The sequence below is a fragment of the Pseudonaja textilis genome, chromosome 1, assembly GCF_049901715.1.
Source record: "Pseudonaja textilis isolate UNSWEBS1 chromosome 1, rPseTex1.2, whole genome shotgun sequence".
NCBI classification, from domain to species: Eukaryota; Metazoa; Chordata; class Lepidosauria; order Squamata; family Elapidae; genus Pseudonaja; species Pseudonaja textilis.
In genome coordinates, this window is record NC_141990.1 from 90,496,159 (window position 1) to 90,514,814 (window position 18,656).

At 37.5% G+C, this 18,656-nt stretch overlaps 1 protein-coding gene across 6 annotated transcripts in view; it reads right to left on the bottom strand.

Annotated features, from left to right (window-relative positions):
- The window catches only part of L3MBTL3 (L3MBTL histone methyl-lysine binding protein 3), an 80,834-nt gene that overhangs the window by 8,363 nt on the left and 53,815 nt on the right, over positions 1-18,656 (bottom strand). For all 6 annotated transcript variants that reach the window (XM_087941260.1, XM_026705486.2, XM_087941235.1 and 3 more), the window contains 4 exons: positions 18,202-18,304; positions 10,990-11,139; positions 8,791-8,928; positions 238-326 (listed from right to left, as the gene is read on the bottom strand). In XM_087941260.1, the coding sequence (XP_087797386.1) occupies positions 238-326; positions 8,791-8,928; positions 10,990-11,139; positions 18,202-18,304 (480 nt within the window). The remainder of the gene's footprint in view (positions 1-237; positions 327-8,790; positions 8,929-10,989; positions 11,140-18,201; positions 18,305-18,656) is intronic.

Genomic DNA, 18,656 nt, shown 5'->3' on the forward strand with positions numbered 1-18,656 from the left:
TTATATCTCTCTTTTTTTTTTAGCCATTATGAACTCCGTAGAATTCAGAGGGACACAGCCTGAATCCATAAAGACAATCTAAAACCAAACAATCTTATGAAGGCAAGCGTGGCTCTGTTTTTTTAATAAAATGTTTCATTGATGAAATTATTCCATAAAGCCAATTGAAAGTATTAATTTGTGTCACTAATTTGTTAAAACTCTTGTACAGCACATATAGCATGAAACAGCAGCTACCTTTGGTTTCATTTATAGATAATACTTCATTTTCCATTTTTCTTTCTTCACAGCCATCTTTCCCAGTGAGTTCTTTGGCGTGCTCTCCCCTAAGTAATACAAAAGCTTCACGTTTAATTATCTGATAATGATAATAATATAGGGCTTTTTTCACCTCTAGCTAAACATTTTATAAGATGTATAATACAAATTATAATGTATCATATATAAAATAAAACATAGAAACTGAAATCAAAGCAAAACAATAACAATTAGTCTGGTTTCATAACCTAATATTACATAATCAATAATAATCAACTTACATAATCAATTTTGCTGGTTACTATATAAAATGGTACAAAACCGAAACCCAATGTATTTCCAACTGCATTGTCTCCCATAAATAAAAAACTCCCCAAAACAATTATATCTTTAGATCTCTAGAAGGCAAGATGATTTCATTAGAGTGGAGCATCATATAAAGTGGGGAGCTGTAGATGTAAGTTTTTTTTTTAAAAAAAAAACCTGTTCCCAGCAGTCAAAAACTAGAAGCATTGTATATTCCTAATCTAGAAATTATAGGAAATTTATCCGTCCATCCAATATATATGACCTCTCATCCATCTAAAAAAAATCAACCTCTGGACAGTGAACAAAGTTAACTGTAGCATTCTATTAAAACTAAAAAGAAACCAACTGGGGTTTCAATAAAAAAAAAAACTTAATTTCCACTTATCACATATATTCACACCAGAAGTCCAGAATTAATATCCCATTCCAATGCCTGGAGAAACAGCCTTCTAAAAGACCAACAGTCACAACCATTCACATATCAGGGGAAGCTGGTTTATAGGGCTGGTGCCATGACAGAGAAAGCACACTTTCTGGGACCCACCAGGGACACTCCTTCACTAGGGGACCCAGAACATACTCATTGTGCCAAATATTGTGAGATGGGTAGAAACCACTAGAACTGGGGAGTCCTGCAAGCAATCTGGTCCCATGCCATGTAGGTCTTTAAAGGAGACCATTAGCCAGAAGCTTACTGGGAACTAATGGAATCTATATAGTAGCAGTGTTACATGGGCATGCCATAGTACACCCAAAATTACATTTGTTGCTATGTCCTGGACCAGCTGAAGCTTCCAAACAGTCTTCAAAGGCAGCCTCACATGGAATACATTACAACAGTTCTTCCAAGAAACATCTAAAACGTGTGTGGCTGCAAGCAATGCCTCTCAATTTAGGAACAGATGCCACAAGTGAACAATGCGTATTTATACAAAAGCTCCTCAAGCTGGAGCCATGAATCCGTTAGAAACTTCTCACTGTGCATCAACTTTGCCCATGGCAGTGTAAACCCATTCAGAGTTAATGATGGAAAACCACTGATTTGAGGGATTGTACAGCCAATTTAGGTTGATCTGAAGCCAAGATTTCTGCAACCAGACCCATACTTTCTCCAGGCATCAGAAAACACCTCATGTGGATGGTCTGGGATAGAGGTGTACAATTAAGTATTATCCTTGTACTGATGACATTTAAGAGGTCAAATTGCTGTGGCCTAGAGGTGAAGCTCTCGCCTCACAATCAGGAGGCTGTGAGTTCGATCCTAGGTAGAGGCAGATATTTCTCTGTGAGCACAATGAGAATATATCTGCTGAACAAAACTCTGCACTGGCGACAGGAAGGGTGTCTGGCCAGTAAATACACAGCTCCATTCAGTTGCACAGACTCCACCCCAAAAGGGATTATGGAGTCATTAAAAGGAGATGATGATTGCACTGATGACATTTATCCCAATGCTGAGGGATGATCTGGATGGATGAGTTTCATGTACATGTTAAAACAGGAACGGGGAGAATCAAGTCCTGTGGCACCCTACAAAGGAGAAAGTTAGGGCTGGATGTCTCTCCATCCTATCACTACTAACTGTAATTGGTTTCAGAAGGAGGAACTACTGAAGACCAGTGACTTAGTGGAAAGTCATTATCATTCTCTGAATGAGTAATTTCATAACGAATGTCAAACATAAAACGTTGGTGTCTGACTACTAAAGATGCAGAGTTGACAACCTTGAAAACAAGCAAGGAAAAACTAGCATTTTTCAGGATAATTTGTACATAATAATTTTCCTGCCACTTTTACACAATATATTCTATACACAGCTGTCAAACGTAAGACATTTCAGATCCTCCAGTTAAATTTACAGTATTCCATTATACTCCAGAAAAATGACTGAACTATTTTCAGGGCTAGGAAATTATGCTAAGCCGTAAAAGCTGTTGCATACTGAAGTGTCATTCCTTTTTAATTAGCCATGCAGATGAAGTAGGAATGTGGGCAAAAGGCAGTTTCTTGCCAGGATTTGCTGGCAGGTGGTACATTTATGTTTATCTGGAAAGAGAAAAATTATCTTCAAACATATCAAGCAAAAAGACAAGTTATATTGGAATTCTGTGTTTGCTATCAATAGATCTGGTGGACACATAAGACTGAGTCATAAAGCAATTTTTATTGTTATAGATTTTAGTTTTTAAGTAAAAATAAAACTGGTTGGCTATATCTCCCTTTGCAACTGCAATCATGTGAAAAAACCAAAAAAGCACAATTAAAGGGCAGATTGACCAACAATTCTATAATTTAACAAATAAAAATGCACTTAAATTTTAATTATTAGATGCTCCATGTTGAAATATAGATGATAATTAACAGTTATCTAATGTCAGTAATAACACAAAGAATTGGGTTCAGTTTTAAAGAAATAACTGCAATAGAAACTAGTCAGTATAAATCCATTATTTAAATTTAGAATCATAAGTATGTTGCAATATTGAAATGTGCAACATTTAAAAAATATGAAGCAGGTAGTCCTAAACAAATGGCTAGTCATTTTATGAAAGTTTGCAGTTACGAAGACCTCAGGATGGGTGCTCTATGCACTTCTGGCCACTGAAATACGTCACGTGCACCTCCCAGTGGACATGTGACTGCACTTTACAAGTTGCAATATCCCAAGGTCATGTGACTAATTTGTGATGTTTTTGTTGGTTTCCAGCATTTTTGCCAGTTTCTGGCAAAAAAATCCCCTGCCCATTCAAAAAAATGGGTTTGCTGAACTTTTTTTAATCACTGTGAAAAGTGTCAGAAAAATTGATCTGGACTGGTGGATGCCTTAATTTATGACCACAATGAGTTGTGACTGAATTTTCTTATGTTGAACAGTATCTACATTCTGGAGCAATGAAAACATTTAAGAGAAACTGGTCAAAACAAAATGCAGATTCACCTACTGTACCTAGACAGTTAAGTATGATGCCCCCTATCATTTGTGGCAATATAAGATCAAATTTATTTTTAATAGTTAATTCAATAACGTTCAGAATATAGTGAAGGAAACTTCAGTATCATTTCACTGACTTCGATTTTTTGGTTAGAATGTGGCGTGAAGTTGGCTACTATGAACTATAAATCACTGTGGCTTAATGTGTTGTGAAGCTACCTAATTCTTAAGCATGGTTTAATATGATCTAATATGATTTAATGTGATCTATGAATGAATGGTATCATTGGTGAACAGCCACTCAACATTTACATGTTCCAGTTTCAGGGAAGCAGTTTCTGGTTACGCATATATGAAGAGGATTAAGCACATTCCATGGGCGGGCTGCTACCAGTTCACCCCAGTTTGGCAAACCGGTAACTAATTTTATCATTTTAATTACCCCATCCCTCCGAGGAGTCCCCATGCGGCCTCTTTTGAATGCCAGGGCCTGCGTGGAGGCTTGGGGAGGGCAAAAACTGGGCCTCCCAGAGGCTCTGGAAGCCTCCTGAGCCCAGGGAAGCCATTTCCCCCCCTCGGAGGCTCAAGGAAAGCCTCCAGAGCTTGGGGAAGGCGAAAAATGGGACTCCTGGGAGTTCTGGAAATGGGCCCATTTCTGGACTTCTGAGGGCCTCTGGAGCCCAGGGAGGCCGTTTCCCGCCCCCCAGAGGCTCGAGGAAAGCCTCCAGAGCTTGGGAAGGGTGAAAAACGGGCTTCCTGGAAGTTCTGGAAACAGGTCCATTTCTGGACTTCTGAGGGCCTCTGAAGCCAAGGGAGGACGTTTTCCCCTCCTGGAGGCTCGAGGAAAGCCTCCAGAGCCCGGGGAGGGTAAAACCTCCCCCACCATAGTACAGGAGGCAGACTAAGCCACACTCACCCAACCGGGCAGAAAACCAGTTGCTGAAATTTTTGAAACCCATCCCTGGCGCATTCCCTTGTGTCTTGGGAAGGGCAAGACAATTTGGAATCACCTGAAAAAATGGTATTACTCAGCCATGAAATAGGACTGAACAGTTGCTTTATTTGCAGCTCTCTGGACTCTGCAGGACAGAGAACTGCAAATAAAGTATCCCTCGTCATCCCTTCAAAATAGCCAACACTGGTTTAAGACTCATGTGTCTGCTTCAGTTTCTGACGCTTCACCTTCGAAGCAGCACATGAACCTGTCAAAAGTTTTGGGCTGGTTCAACTAATAAAGAAATATTTAGGTTGCAGTTGTTGGAAGAAATGTCCATCTGGGTTCAGTCCCAAGTGGGAAGAAAGACATTGGAAACGTAAGGCTCTTTGGAAAGATGATTTAATGGTGGACAGGACCACATGGTTTGAGGTCCTGGGCAACTGAGCACATGGGTGAGAGAGAGAGACAAATTTATACCTTCTCTTGGGCCTTGAATTTGCTTCCTGTTCCTGTGGGAAGGGTATTTATTCTGATTGGTTATGAAACTCTCATGGAGCCATGCAGGGGTAAGTTTGTAGACTGTCTTGAGTCCCAGGCTTGGTTGAATCTTGTTGGGTGATACAATATTCCCAGGTACCATGTGGTGAGATGGGTAGAGGGCTAATCCTATTATGTCCCGAGGGTAAAGGTCTTTTGTTTTGTAGATGAGCTGGCCTAGCCTTTTCTCTTGTAGATAGGTTGACACCAAAATATCTGCTGGGGGCGGGCAGGGAGCTGAGGCTCTGAGTTTATGTCTTTAGAAACATGTTTCTCCTTTAGGGAAAATATTATATTCTGCCTTTTTTAAACATTTCCTAGAATATTTTGTTTTTCTAGGAGAAGGGTGGGTGCTAACTTTCTACATACTTCTTCACATTTGTGAAATGTCTGACTTCTGGAGACTAAGACACATATTCCAGGAAAATGTAGTCATTACTAAGCCATTGGGTTAACCAAGATTCTATTAATTTAAAAAGCGCTACTACTTTAGGTACTAATTAATCTCTAATATTTTTCTTATTTCTAGCTATGTTACAGCTTTCAAAAATATTTGATGCTCATTTAAAAAAAGACTGAACTCAAGAAATAAATGTGACAGGAAGAATGAGATATTGTACCTTCTGAATGCAGAAAATGCAAAACTAAACAAAAGATATAAATAGAATATTAACATTAAAATGGTAAAGACACTTTTATTGAAGTTTTAAAATTGATATAGAATTTCTGTGACAATACTTGCCATTGGTCTGCAGAATTTCCTAATAATTAGGAAAAGACTGAATATTCATTTTTGGTTCCTCTGTTCTCCTTTCTAGGAGGATGCTAATATTGAAAAATAAGCTTCTAGACATTATAATTACTGAAAATAATTTGATCCAGGTTTCAAGGGACTGAACTGCTTTTTAATTAAGTAGGATGCTGCAGTAATCCAGACAGTGCTATGAAATATGAACTACATGCAATTAACTTTCCCAACCTGATGCTTTCTCCCTAGTCATAAGTTGTTATAACTAGTTAATACTATGGATGTTATGAATATAGTACATTTTAATATTAACTCTGGGATATTTCATTATACTATCTGTAGCATAATCCCTACATCAAATTCTCAATCAGTGATTTTACTCTGTCTTTATTGCTATTAGTTCTCTGATGCTATTTTCTTTTTTCTTTCATAAACAAGTAGTAGTAGTAGTATTTTTAATTAAAGCAATAAACCGTTATATCTGCAGAAAAAAAGGCAGAAGAATTTCTATAGGCAAATGAAGGACTACCATACGTTTCTTTGGACCAGCCTCTTGCTCAAGCAAGAGAATCAATACCCATCTCAGACAAGTGACTGTCTAATCTCTTCTTAAAAACCCGCAGTGAGGTTTTCTGAAGGCAAACTGTTCCACTGGTTAATTGTTCTCACTGTTAGGAAATTTCTCCTTAGTTCCAAGTTGCTTCTCTCCTTGATTAATTTCCAACCATTATTTCTTGTCCTGCCCTCTGGTGCTTTGTAGAATAATTTGACCCCCTCTTCTTTGTGGCAGCCCCTCAAATACTGGAATGCTGCTATTAAGTCGCCCCCAATTCTTCTTTTCTTTAGACTAGCCAGAACCCAAACCTGCAGCTGTTCTTTGTATGGTTTAGTCTCTTTATTCTATGCCTCTGTTTATACATGATAATATTGCTCAAACTTAGATCAACTAAGTCAAAGTGACACTCACAATCTGGAAAGTGAAGCCCCACTCTTTTTTTTTTTTTGATGTTGCATAAACATAAAATAGAATGAGGCTTAAATTATAAGGTCACAAACACCAAATTGACTTTTTGCCAATACGATTGATCAAATGTCACAGCTGCACCCTTGGTTTTTATGATCCTCTCTCTGATTGCTCCTGCTATCTAGACTGATGTTAAGGACATTATTAGGAGCCTAATTTTACCTATTTTTAACAAATATTTATTCGCAAAACTTGCTAATGTCTTTATAGGGTTTCCTGTATCACTTCAATGCACTGCACTGCACTCTATCATTACATAATGATTAATATTATGAAAGAGGTTCCCCCCCCACCCCAATATGCTAAATGTCTGACTACATCTGGCACTCTTTATAATGATTAAGGGATTAGGTCATTTGTGGTGCTGACTTTCTACAAGCACACAATTGGAGTTGTTACTAGTTATAATTTATAATTCTAAATGGCAAATGTAAGTATTCTCAATCTTCAAGGTTTCTATTTCACGATCCAATCTGGGTTGGTCATCAAGACCAGAGGTTAGGTTTTCAGAGGCCATCTTTAGGGAACTTCTCTCTAGCAGAGTGTGTGCTTTAGGCTATTCTGTGTGTGGTATTTATATGGTGCCTGTGGGTCTTTAGAATTTGACTGGGGTGTTGATGGCTGGCTATTAAGTAATTAGCTGTTGTTTTCTTGTGCTGCCAAGCCCTTGCTTCCTAAGTACTTGATAAGCACTTGATAGTTATCCTTATACTCATTGATTCATCTATCTGTCCACCCACCTACCCACCAACCTACCTATCCATCCATCACATTTCTAAACCACCCAACTCATCTAAGTGACCCTGGACAGTTTACAATAAAAAAGCTATGATAAAAGCATAAGTAAGAATAAAGTTAAAAACAGAATTAAAAAGGTTAGGGTGAAAATATTAAAAGTTACAGTTAAAAAGGCAGAGAGAACATCCTCATGATACCAACGTCCCCAAGGTTGCAAATCATTGTTTGACTCACATATCAATTGGCAGAGCCAGGTCTTAACACTCTTTTTGAAGGCCTAGAGCAGGGGTGTCGTCGCCGCCGCTGCTTCTGCCCCCGCCCCCGCCCCCGCTGCTGCTTCTGCCCCCGCCGCTTCTTCCCCCTCCACCGCTGCTGCTTCTGCCCCGCCACCGCTTCTGCCCTCGCCGCCGCTTCTTCCCCACCACGCTTCTGCCCCCATCGCGGTGGGGGCAGAAGCGGCAGCGGGGGCAGAAGCAGCAGCGGGGGCAGGGGAAGAAGCGGTGGCGGGGGAAGAAGCGGTGGGGGCAGAAGCGGTGGTGGGGGCAGAAGCAGCAGTGGTGGCGGGGGAGGAAGTGGCAGCGGGGGCAGAAACGGTGGCAGCGGTGGGGGAAGAAGCGGCGGGGGCAGAAGCGGTGGCGGGGGCAGAAGCGGCGGCAGCGGCGGGGGAAGAAGCGGCGGGGGAAGAAGCGGCGGTGGTGGGGACAGCAGCGGCAGCGGCGGGGGCAGAAGCGGCAGCGGCGGGGGCAGAAGCGGCGGCGGTGCCGGCAACAGCAGGAGGTGGCACTCTGACGGCACCCGCCTTTTCTCTTGCTGCTTGGCCTGGCACTCGCCGCCCCGCCTCGCGCCTGCCTCCCTCCTCCTCCTCGCTGGCTCTGGCACGAAGGTTGGGGTAGGCACTGGGCCGCATTACGAGGCGACCTGGGCACGCATGTGGCCCGTAGGCCGCGGGTTGGACAAGCCTAGCCTAGAGAGTGGGGACCCCTCTCACTTCTAGGGAGAAAAGGCAATGGCAGAGAAGGCTCTCTTCTGGGATTCTTCCAGTCAAAATCCTTTAACCTTTTGTACGAACTAGAAAAACTACAATATCTAGTAGTGAATGATAACCAATCTCATTTATAAGCATACAGAAAAATGTTAGGAACGACTTTCAAGAGTTTAGCAAATGGATTGTAGGCTGCATCATTTATATGATGCAATTAAGGGTCTGAGTAAAATATTTTGTTCTGGGAAGCAGCAAATAATGGTATTCAGCTTATATAGATCAGAGCCAAAGTATATAGTATTTTTTAAAAAAACCAGATAGATACCTGTAGTTTTCTTCTTTGACATCACACATTAAAGGCTTTTTGCAAAGAAGTTTCAAATCTGTATCTTCCTCCTTTGAAGGCTGTAAATGAGGTGCAGGCTTTACTCCAATATGACTGGGACTGGGACATTTTCTGCTACTGTTATATATTAAAAAAAGAACAATTATTTAAAATCCTGTATTGATGAAAAACTTAAACTGGAAAATAAAACTGAATATTACTGAGTATCTCTTTTTATTAATTAGCTATTTATTTAAAGCATTTATAAATCTAAGATCTCAGAAACTGACCTACAGCTAATTTTTTCAGCAAGAGCAACTTCAACATATTCATTCATTCATTCATTCAGTTTGTATAGCTACCCATATCAAACCAATGATTCTGGGTGGCAAAGAATCATATAAACAATAATAAGATTAAAAACACAATACAAAACCAGAAATTAAATACATATAGCATCCAGGAGATATTGCAATCCATTCATGGCAATATAAATAGAAAATTGGGTCCTTTACACACTTGGGGCTCCAGGCCCAGCCACCTTGTCAGATTTTTCAAGGCCTGATGTATCATTTTCCGTGTTTTCATTTGCATCTTATTTTATTTAAAAACAAATGCAAGTAATAAAAGAAAATTCAATCATAGTTAAGAAATGACTGTCAACTAAATGTTAAAGCAAATAATAAATGCAAACTGAAATATAGATAACAAAAACAAATTCAGTGAAAAAGGATAAAAGAGAACAAAGCAAAATAGAACCATTTGTCCAATATTCATAAACAGAAAGATGGAGACCGTTTTAGAAAACAGGAGCCACCACTGAGAAGATCTACCCACCAGGAAGCACAATGGCCCACTGAGAATCTTGGAATATGCAGTAAGACTCCTTCTGTTTAATAGCAAAGGAAATACATCAAGTACTCTCTTCAACTGAAAGCGCTTAAATCATAAGTAAAATGTTGTACCTGATGTGATATCTGACTTACAACTAGTGCAGTTACTTCAACAAAGGTTTAACATTGTTTGTCAGATATCCCACTCAGTGATGTGGCAGCCATAACTGTTATCTGCTGCCGCTTTTAGATCAATGGCAAAGTTGGTCTCATAAAAAGTTGGTCTCATATATATTAATAATGCATGCAAACCTCATTTTCAGGTGTTTGATAGGCTAATATACCATTTCACAGTGCTTTATAGCCCTCCCTAAGTAATTTACAGAGTCAGCATATTACCCCCAACAATATGGGTTCTCATTTTACCCACCTCAGAAGGATGGAAGGCTGAGTCAACCTTGAGCCAGTGAGAATCAAACTGCGGGCAGGTAGCAAGCAGCAAAAGCAGCCTGCAGTTCTGCATTCTAACCACTATGCCTCAGCAGCTCTGCTCTACTGATTCTCTATTTTAACACAGTGGTTCTCAATTTGTCACCTGCAGATTCCTGAGGGTCTGCAAAGTCATCATAGGTAGTTCACGAAGACTTGAAATTTTTTTATGATTTAGACCTTGAGTTAAGTCTTGGTGGTCCGTGGCCACGGTCCATGTTCACAAAGGTATTTAAGAAGGGTCTGTGGTGAAGAACCAATGCCTTAACTTATACATTTACTCTCACAAAAAGAGAGAAAATCTGTAACCTAATACCCCAGCTTTGTGTGCCTCTGGTTGAAGGATTTATCTTCAATAAAACCAAGCATTATAAATACAAGAATGTGTATAATCGATATATGCCATCAACAAAAGACATTTATACTTATCAGAATTGAAATCACTGCAATTTGTTTCCAATGCCCAATTGAATTTGGGGTTGTTATTTCTTGAAGAACAATTCCCCATGGGTTTTTTTCCGAATTGTAGAAAGATTCAAACACATGTTCTCATGACATATGGGATTAAGCTGCTCGAGAGGAAGAAAAAAGCCCAAATCCCCTGGGAATAACTAGAGCCTTACAATGGAGACCTAAAGCACTTCTCTAAATTTCAGTCTTAAGAAATACATACTGATGAGTCAAAAAAACTTCCAAGTTCTTTTCACAAGTACAAAATGAACTTACTTAAAAAATTCACATTTTTTAAAAATATCAGTCAGACTTTTGAGTGTATCCTGAAACAAATACCACACAGATAACATATGTGCTTCAGGTTCAGCCAGAATAAAACATATAGTAGAATAAAGTTTGAGCATAATTTAATTGACATAATTACTTGATTATAGGAGAGGCTGATCTTTCATTTATTTCTGATTTTCGATTCCAATGCATAGGTGGATTATTTAGAGGGGTCTCCCCACTTAAACGGTCCGAAAGAGTATGCTCTTTGTTTAGGTTTATTTCAGAATATGGGCAGTTGACCACACTGAAAATTAGAGACAGAGAAGAAAAAACAGAAAATTAGATGCTAAAGCAGTTCCTAGCTGAAACAAACATCATATTGGTTACAATTTCTCTGCAATTACTTGGAATTCATTAACAGACGAAGCATAAATGTCTTGTGTTCCTAATAGCAATTCCTAATAATCACATTCTGCCAAGTATGTTGAAGCACACAATGTTTATTTTCAGGGAAGCTTGTTATGAAGCATATTAATTTGTGATGTATATTTATAATTTAAAGACAAATATTTTGTTTACTATTAGAAATAAGAAAGCCATATTCTCAAGGGTCAATAGATTAAGGGAATGAGCAAAGTAATGTAGTACTCTGACAGGATAGCAAGAATTATGAATAAAAATGAGTTTTTTCTCCTTTTCCACTTTTCCTTTCTTTTTTATTGGAGTATTAATACTACTGAGACAATATACAGTATATATAGTAGCTTGTTATTTTAGCTAAATATTATTGCCCCGTTGTACTATTTGTCAAGAAAAATATATGAAACAGAACCCTTGCATTTTATAAGTTCTCATAAGAGGAAAGAAAAGTAATTATAAATATCAATGTGAGGATCACAGTCTATTTCAGGTTTTTCAAACTTTCAGGTTGTGGAGCTGTTCATTTTTTTAAAAACACTTTAATCTGATCAAGAGGCAAAACTCTTAATAGAAAATTGGCAATGTTCAAGTGAATACATTTTTTAGTCTTTCATGGAACCTCATCAACTGCTCGAGAAATCTGAAGGTGCCCCAAAAGACAGTTTAAAAATCTCAACTCCATCTTATTGTTCCATGAGATACTAATCTTCAGTATCTATTCCTCAATTTAGCTTCTTCAGATAAAAGCAGCCAGCTTTATTTTCTCCAAACTTTTGAAAAGATAACCCTGTTTGTGAAATCAGCAAAGATATCATAATATTACTGAATCCAAAGATTTTACTGTTGCCTACTTGCCTTCCTTCAATATTCTTTTCTGAAGTCAGGAAATTATAAAAATGAGCACAAATTAGTTTATGCTTAATGTCATAAAGTTTGGAAGCCAATTCTTTATTACTGTCTTTATTGTTGTTTTTTCCTTTTCTCCTTTTTTCCTTTTCCTTTTCTTTTTTCTGGACCTTTTCCCAGTTGAGTTTGCATTAGTTTTCACTGGGTTTATTAAAAATTTCAGTTTTTCTTATCAATAAACTGAAGCATCTGACTTCATGAAATATGTTAATTCTTTTCCACCCAAGGCCTTTCTTCATATAAGTTTTTAAAAACCCTAATATTTTATCTGCTGTTTCTTTTTCTCCAAAGCCATTGCCATTTTTCCACATACTGTCTCACATTTCACTCGTTGTAGCAAAATTATCACAAACCTCTTGGGAGTCCTAATCAAATGCCTATTCATTATGAAATGTTACTCATAAAAACAGTCTAGTTTGTGTATTGTTTAGCTCATTTTTAATAGTCCATAACACTAAGCTTTTTGAGCTTTAAATTAAAGCTGTGAATTAAAGAACAACCCTCATTCTCATATTAAATCTATTTTTGTTCATACCCTTTGAAGATTTAAGCATTATGTCTTCTTTTCAAATAAGACACATTTATCATTTCACTGACTTTCACCAGCTAGGGTTATTTTGTCACTTTCTTACAAGTCAGTGGATCCTTTTCATCCTATGCTCAAAACAGATGTGCCTGTTAATTTAAGTTCAATAATATGAATGAGGGCATGGAAATCACTGGTTGATAAATAGTTGCATGCAGAAAGTCAGATATTAAATTGCTAGACTCCTAAGTCAAGCAGGCCTGTGATGCTAAAGACTCAGAAAGTGGTTGCTCCCTCCCTTTGGCACATCATCCTTCAGAAATTGGACTAGCTCCCACTGACACTCTTTCAAAAGGCCTTGAAGACTTGGGAACCCAAAGTGGGGTGGAGCCCATCAAGTGGTTTATTTGACTGTGTATTGTTGTTTGGGGTGGGGGATATATATTTATATGGCTACCTATTCACTAACTATGACTGTGGGTGGCCTACAAGTAGAATATATATATCTCCTGTGTTTTTCTACTTGTAGGCCACCCAGTCATAGTTAGTGAATAGGTAGCCATATAAATTTCAGGAAGGGAGGGAGGGAGGGAGGGAGGGAGGAAGGAAAGTCAGTATTGTATCACAAGTCTGGAAGGGATAAAGACTAGACTTAGGACTTTGGCAACTGCCTTTGTTCTGCTAAGCTAACTTTCTTCATGAGATGTAAAATCGACATGATAAACATGAATACAGCAACTCAGCCCAATGTCTGTATTAGTTACATGGGGTTCACATATCTATATGCACAAACATGTGTGCAGTCTTGAATATACATACCCTGAGACGAGAGTATTATAGAACCTGCTATAATATAATATGCATTATGTGGTGGGCTTCAATTAGCCAACCAATATAAAAGTTCCCAATATCATTAATTCTATTATTTCTTTCTTCCATAGTTCCCTGCTGATCCATGCATGTGCAGTAAGTTTACTACCTCCACTATAATGCTTAGCCTGGGATTTTCTTCACACAATATACTTTTTTTCCAATCCTTTCTATTCAGAGATAGTATTCAGCAGGTTCTGATCAGTTCTGGAGAACCGGTAGCGGAAATTTTGAGTAGTTCAGAGAACTGGCAAATATCACCTCAGACTGGAGATTTTACAGCAAGGGTTTTCAAACTTGGCAAGTTTAAGACTTGTGGACTTCAACTCCCAGAATTCCTGAGCTAACATGACTGCAGGAGGAATTCTGGGAGTTGAAGTCCACAAGTCTTAAAGCTGTCAAGTTTGAAGACCCGTTTTACAGTATCCTTCCCCTGCCATGTCCACTAAGCCACGCCCACAAAACCAGTAGTAAAAAAAAATTGAATCCCACCACTGTTTCTATTGTATTAAGATAAAAGCCTCATTGTGAACAAGAGAATTATGTTCATATTATTATATATAAATTTGCAGCCCTGTAGGATAAAAGCAACATTTGAAAATAAAGACCTTCAGTTTTGACTGCATATACATAGGAGCGTTTTTAATGATTTTCAATGATGCAGAATGGAAAGAAAAGTAGAATTAATTAGTACCATTTACTACTGACTTTGCTTATCTTAATCCCTGGCTATTAGCTCAATCGACTATTAGCCATCAACCACTATTTTCCATTCTGTCTATTCTTTGCAGCCCACAGCTTTTTTAAAACAATGAATAAAGACAGGCTCCAAGCCTCTATATAACAATCCTTTTATTAATGAGTGAATGTTAATTGATTTACTCCATAAATTGAGGTAGAGCCTTTGAACACAAAGGGATCGGATATCCCCTTCAAGTAAAACATGAACATTGGATGTTTGTGAAGAATAAGAAATTATATAATTTGCTTGACAGCAATTTTGCTAAGGAAGGGATTTTTCAGGCTTTTAGGATTTAAATTTAAGTAAGTACTACACAGATTGTAGTACTTAACATGCTTAATAGAATAATAGAGCTCTCAATGTTATCTCCTAGTTTCAATGCAATCCAAAGCAAAAGAAACAGAGTATTTCTATATTAACTCTTTGAGAACTTTATTGCAGTATAAATGCACTGTACATTTCTAAGAGCACTAAGCAAAACTAAGAAACACTAGAAAAATGCGGAATGAATGGATTAATCCTTCCAAATGAAAATAGAGCAACAGGAACAAATGTGAGGAAAAAGCCTCTTACAATTGTATTAGAATTTTGTGGACCAGCCTTTCTTCCATACCTGTTTCTGACCCATCCAACCTCACTGAAATGTACACTTAATTTCTCAAAACAAAATGAAATTTCAACATCTACATGAAATTATTCAAATATATTTTCTAATGGTTATGTTAAGAGGTCACCAATATTTACACTCAGATGGATTGAGGACAAAAGGAAAAGAAATCAACCCACTAGTATTTCAGAGATAGTGATTATGGTCCATTGTCTGTTTGCTTCGGGTTGAATGGCTTTATTCTAAAAGGTTATATTTGCATTTTGAAAGATTCTTGTAACTTGATGCATAGATTTTTATTTACTCATATTAATAGAATGTCTAGAAGTCTATCAAATGAACTCTTGTTATACTGTGTTTCTCTGAAAATAAGACTGGGGTTTTTGCTTCAAAAGACACATTGAAGCTTATTTTTTGGTTAGGTCTTATTTTTAGGGAAACACAATAGCTACTCACTCTCTGCTAGTTTACTGTTGGGGGATTCCCTTAAAACATAATACAGAAATACAACCAAAATGAGAAATTGGAGAGGATAATGAGAAAAATTAAAAATCAATATTATAGCAGGATCCAATATCGGTCAGTCACCATGACCAGAACTTTAATCTTCCAAGCTTTCAGACTCATACTGGAGCCCATCCTCAGGGAATTTCTCTCTAGTAGAGTGTGTGCTTTGGGCTATTCTCTGTGTGCTATTTATATCCACAGACCACAGAATAGCCCAACACAGAGAATAGCCCAAAGCACCCACTCTATTGGGAGAAATTCCCTCAGGATGGGCTCCAATACAAGTCTGAAAACTCAGAAGACAAGTTATATAATTAAGACCTATCTACTGTTAGTCTTGCTGAAGCCTCAATGTTCAGTGAATGTCCTTTTCCCACATGCCCCCATCAAATAAGGTGAGGAAAATGGCAGTTAAAAGGTTTATTAATAAAGCTTTATATGTGAAATGTCCTTCCAAGAAAGGGTAACTTGATATCCATGAGATGGCCTATTTTTTCTTCTAAATATTTTAAATAATACCATACAAGTAATCACTGACTTACAATCAGTTGCTTAACAACTGTTCAAAGTTATGACAGACTCGAAAAAATTTACTTCTGACCTTAAAGTTATTGATTGCTATATGACCCTGTGATCATGTGATTATATCTGAAGCACTTAGCAACTGGCTTGCATTTACAATCAATTGCAGCATCTGCAATAACATTTTATGGGGGATTTTACATGGGGTTTTTTTGGGCAAAAAACAATCATCGGATGAGTTGGATTTGGAGCTACAACCACATGACTGCTTAAGAACCATTGTAAAAATGGTTGTAAAGTCTCGTCACAACGAGAGTAGACCTACAATGCAAATGACTTATGACCAAAATTCTGAGCTCAATACAAGTATTGCCTATATTCCATCTTGCATGTTGGCTCTTGTATATGCTATTGTTAACTACTGGTGGGCCCTTCGTTTTGTCGTTTTGTCTTTGTGAACAATTTACACTTACATATAGTTTAGAGGATCAGCATGAGTGTTTGTAGTTTAATAACTTGGATAATAATTTAACAATAACATATTAAATAACTTTAATAACTTGAGTTACAAAACAGTTGGCAATCCTATTCTACTCCAATACAGCATATAATATGGAGTTCTCATAAAGAAACACAAGATATTGAGTAATTCATTTGTATGCAAACCTGAATCTTTTTTATTACTATAGAACTCTGAGGTCCTTATTAACATTTGCATTTAAAAAGACATTCATTTTAGACCTGTCATACTTTGTCACTGCACATTTTCATCCAACTTAAGCATTGTGCTATCGGAAAATGACTGATTAACCTTGCTTTCAGACACTTACTTGACAACATAAATGCACCTTGTCATGAACATTTCCAAAAGTATATTTAAGTAAAGTTTCAACAGAGATTAAAAAAAACCAGTGGACTGAAGCCAGGTGTGAACAACTACACCCATATTATCCTACCTCTATTAATTCAAATGGAATTTCGATTTGAGAGTTCAGGGACAATATGGATTTGCTCAGGGAGTGATATCAATATTATGTTAGTTCCCTGAGAGCTATTTACACTCTTATACTTCAATGTTTTTTGTATACCAAATTTGTAATCACTTTAAATTACAAACCACTGTAGCAGCAAATACAAGTTATTACGACTATTTTTGTGGTCTAAATAAAAGCATGCTTTTAATAGTTTAGTTCCTCATTCTTAGTCATCTAGCTGCTGACAGGAAGCCCATAAGATAATAGCACCTTTCTGCTCGTTTCCCCGAACTGATAATCAAAAAATACAACAATAAATGTAGTATGTATTTATTGACTCCCTCTACACATGCTATTTTCCACTCCATCTTAAGGAAAATATTTAAGCCCACAATTCATTAAGAGGCAAAAATGAAACCCAGTAAGCCTAATTCCTCAAAACTATTAATTTAGCCAAGTGGGTTAGTTAGAATCAATACAATGCTTAGTCGTTGAATGTACTTTTCTTTGTTATTGGTCTACGGGCATTCATAATTCAAATACAAATAAATATGTGTTTAGGCAAAAGGTAAACTTTGTATTCTAGTCAAGATCCATCCAAGGGGAAGGAAAACCAAATGTAGATGTATTATTTCTAATATCCCATATAGATGAGAGGACCTGAAAAACTGAAGGCTAAAGAAGACAATTAGTTTTCATATTCATTGTAAAATATTGAAACGGATAAATCCTTGAAATATGATTTAGTCAAATGACAAATGCATAATATTTATTGATCAATTTCAATACAACTGAAACATGTTGTTGAACTTTGACTTATAATAACCGATAAGACTTCAAATATTTGGTTTATAACTTAAGAGCAAAATTATGAAAAAAAAACCAATATTGTGGGGCTACAAGATTAAAGCTTTAATGCCAATATAGGCTTAGATTTTCATTAAGGAATCAAACTAACAGCTCCACACAAAATAAGGGCCCTATTCAACAGGCAAATATACCTAGCTGAATGCTAAGGAGAAATCGCTTACGAGGGAGCATCATATTAGTTAAAACATTATTGGTATTGAGAGTAGTAAGCACTCTCTTAATCAGGTGTTATATTCTGGTCACAATGAAGTCATGCAATTGAGTGATGGTCACCAAAACAATCTAAGTAAATGGATACTTGACCGTCCTTTTTCTTTGCAACACCTTGTCTCATGGACAGCAATTAAATCAAATTCACAACCTTATTCTAATGGGTCACCTCTTGCTGAGCTACTGAATCACCAGTTCTTCATAACACATACCTGTGATGGCCCATATGCCTGGCTCTTTTTAAGTGTCCAACTCCCCTGCAGCCTGCTGTAGGGCACCCTCCTTGTTCTAAAGCTTCTACTAATTCCAGTGGACCTAGACAAATAATACAAAAATCAACTTCAACATTAGCTTCATATTTCCTCAAATCACAAGGGTGGCCAATTAATTTTTCCTAAGGTGACACATGAGAAATGGCCTGTTGTGGAGGGCCACTGCCATCCTGTCCATTCCAAACACACACACACACACACACACACACGAAAGGTTGGATGTGAACTATAAAATGACCAAGTCTACACTAAAATATGATGATATCCCCTCTCATGATCTCTTTCTAAATGCTAAATAAGAGGCCAAGTTAATATTTGAATTACATTACGTGTCTCCCTATTCAATCAAATTGTATGACTATAGATAAAACAATGATTTCTCCAACCTTTGAGAA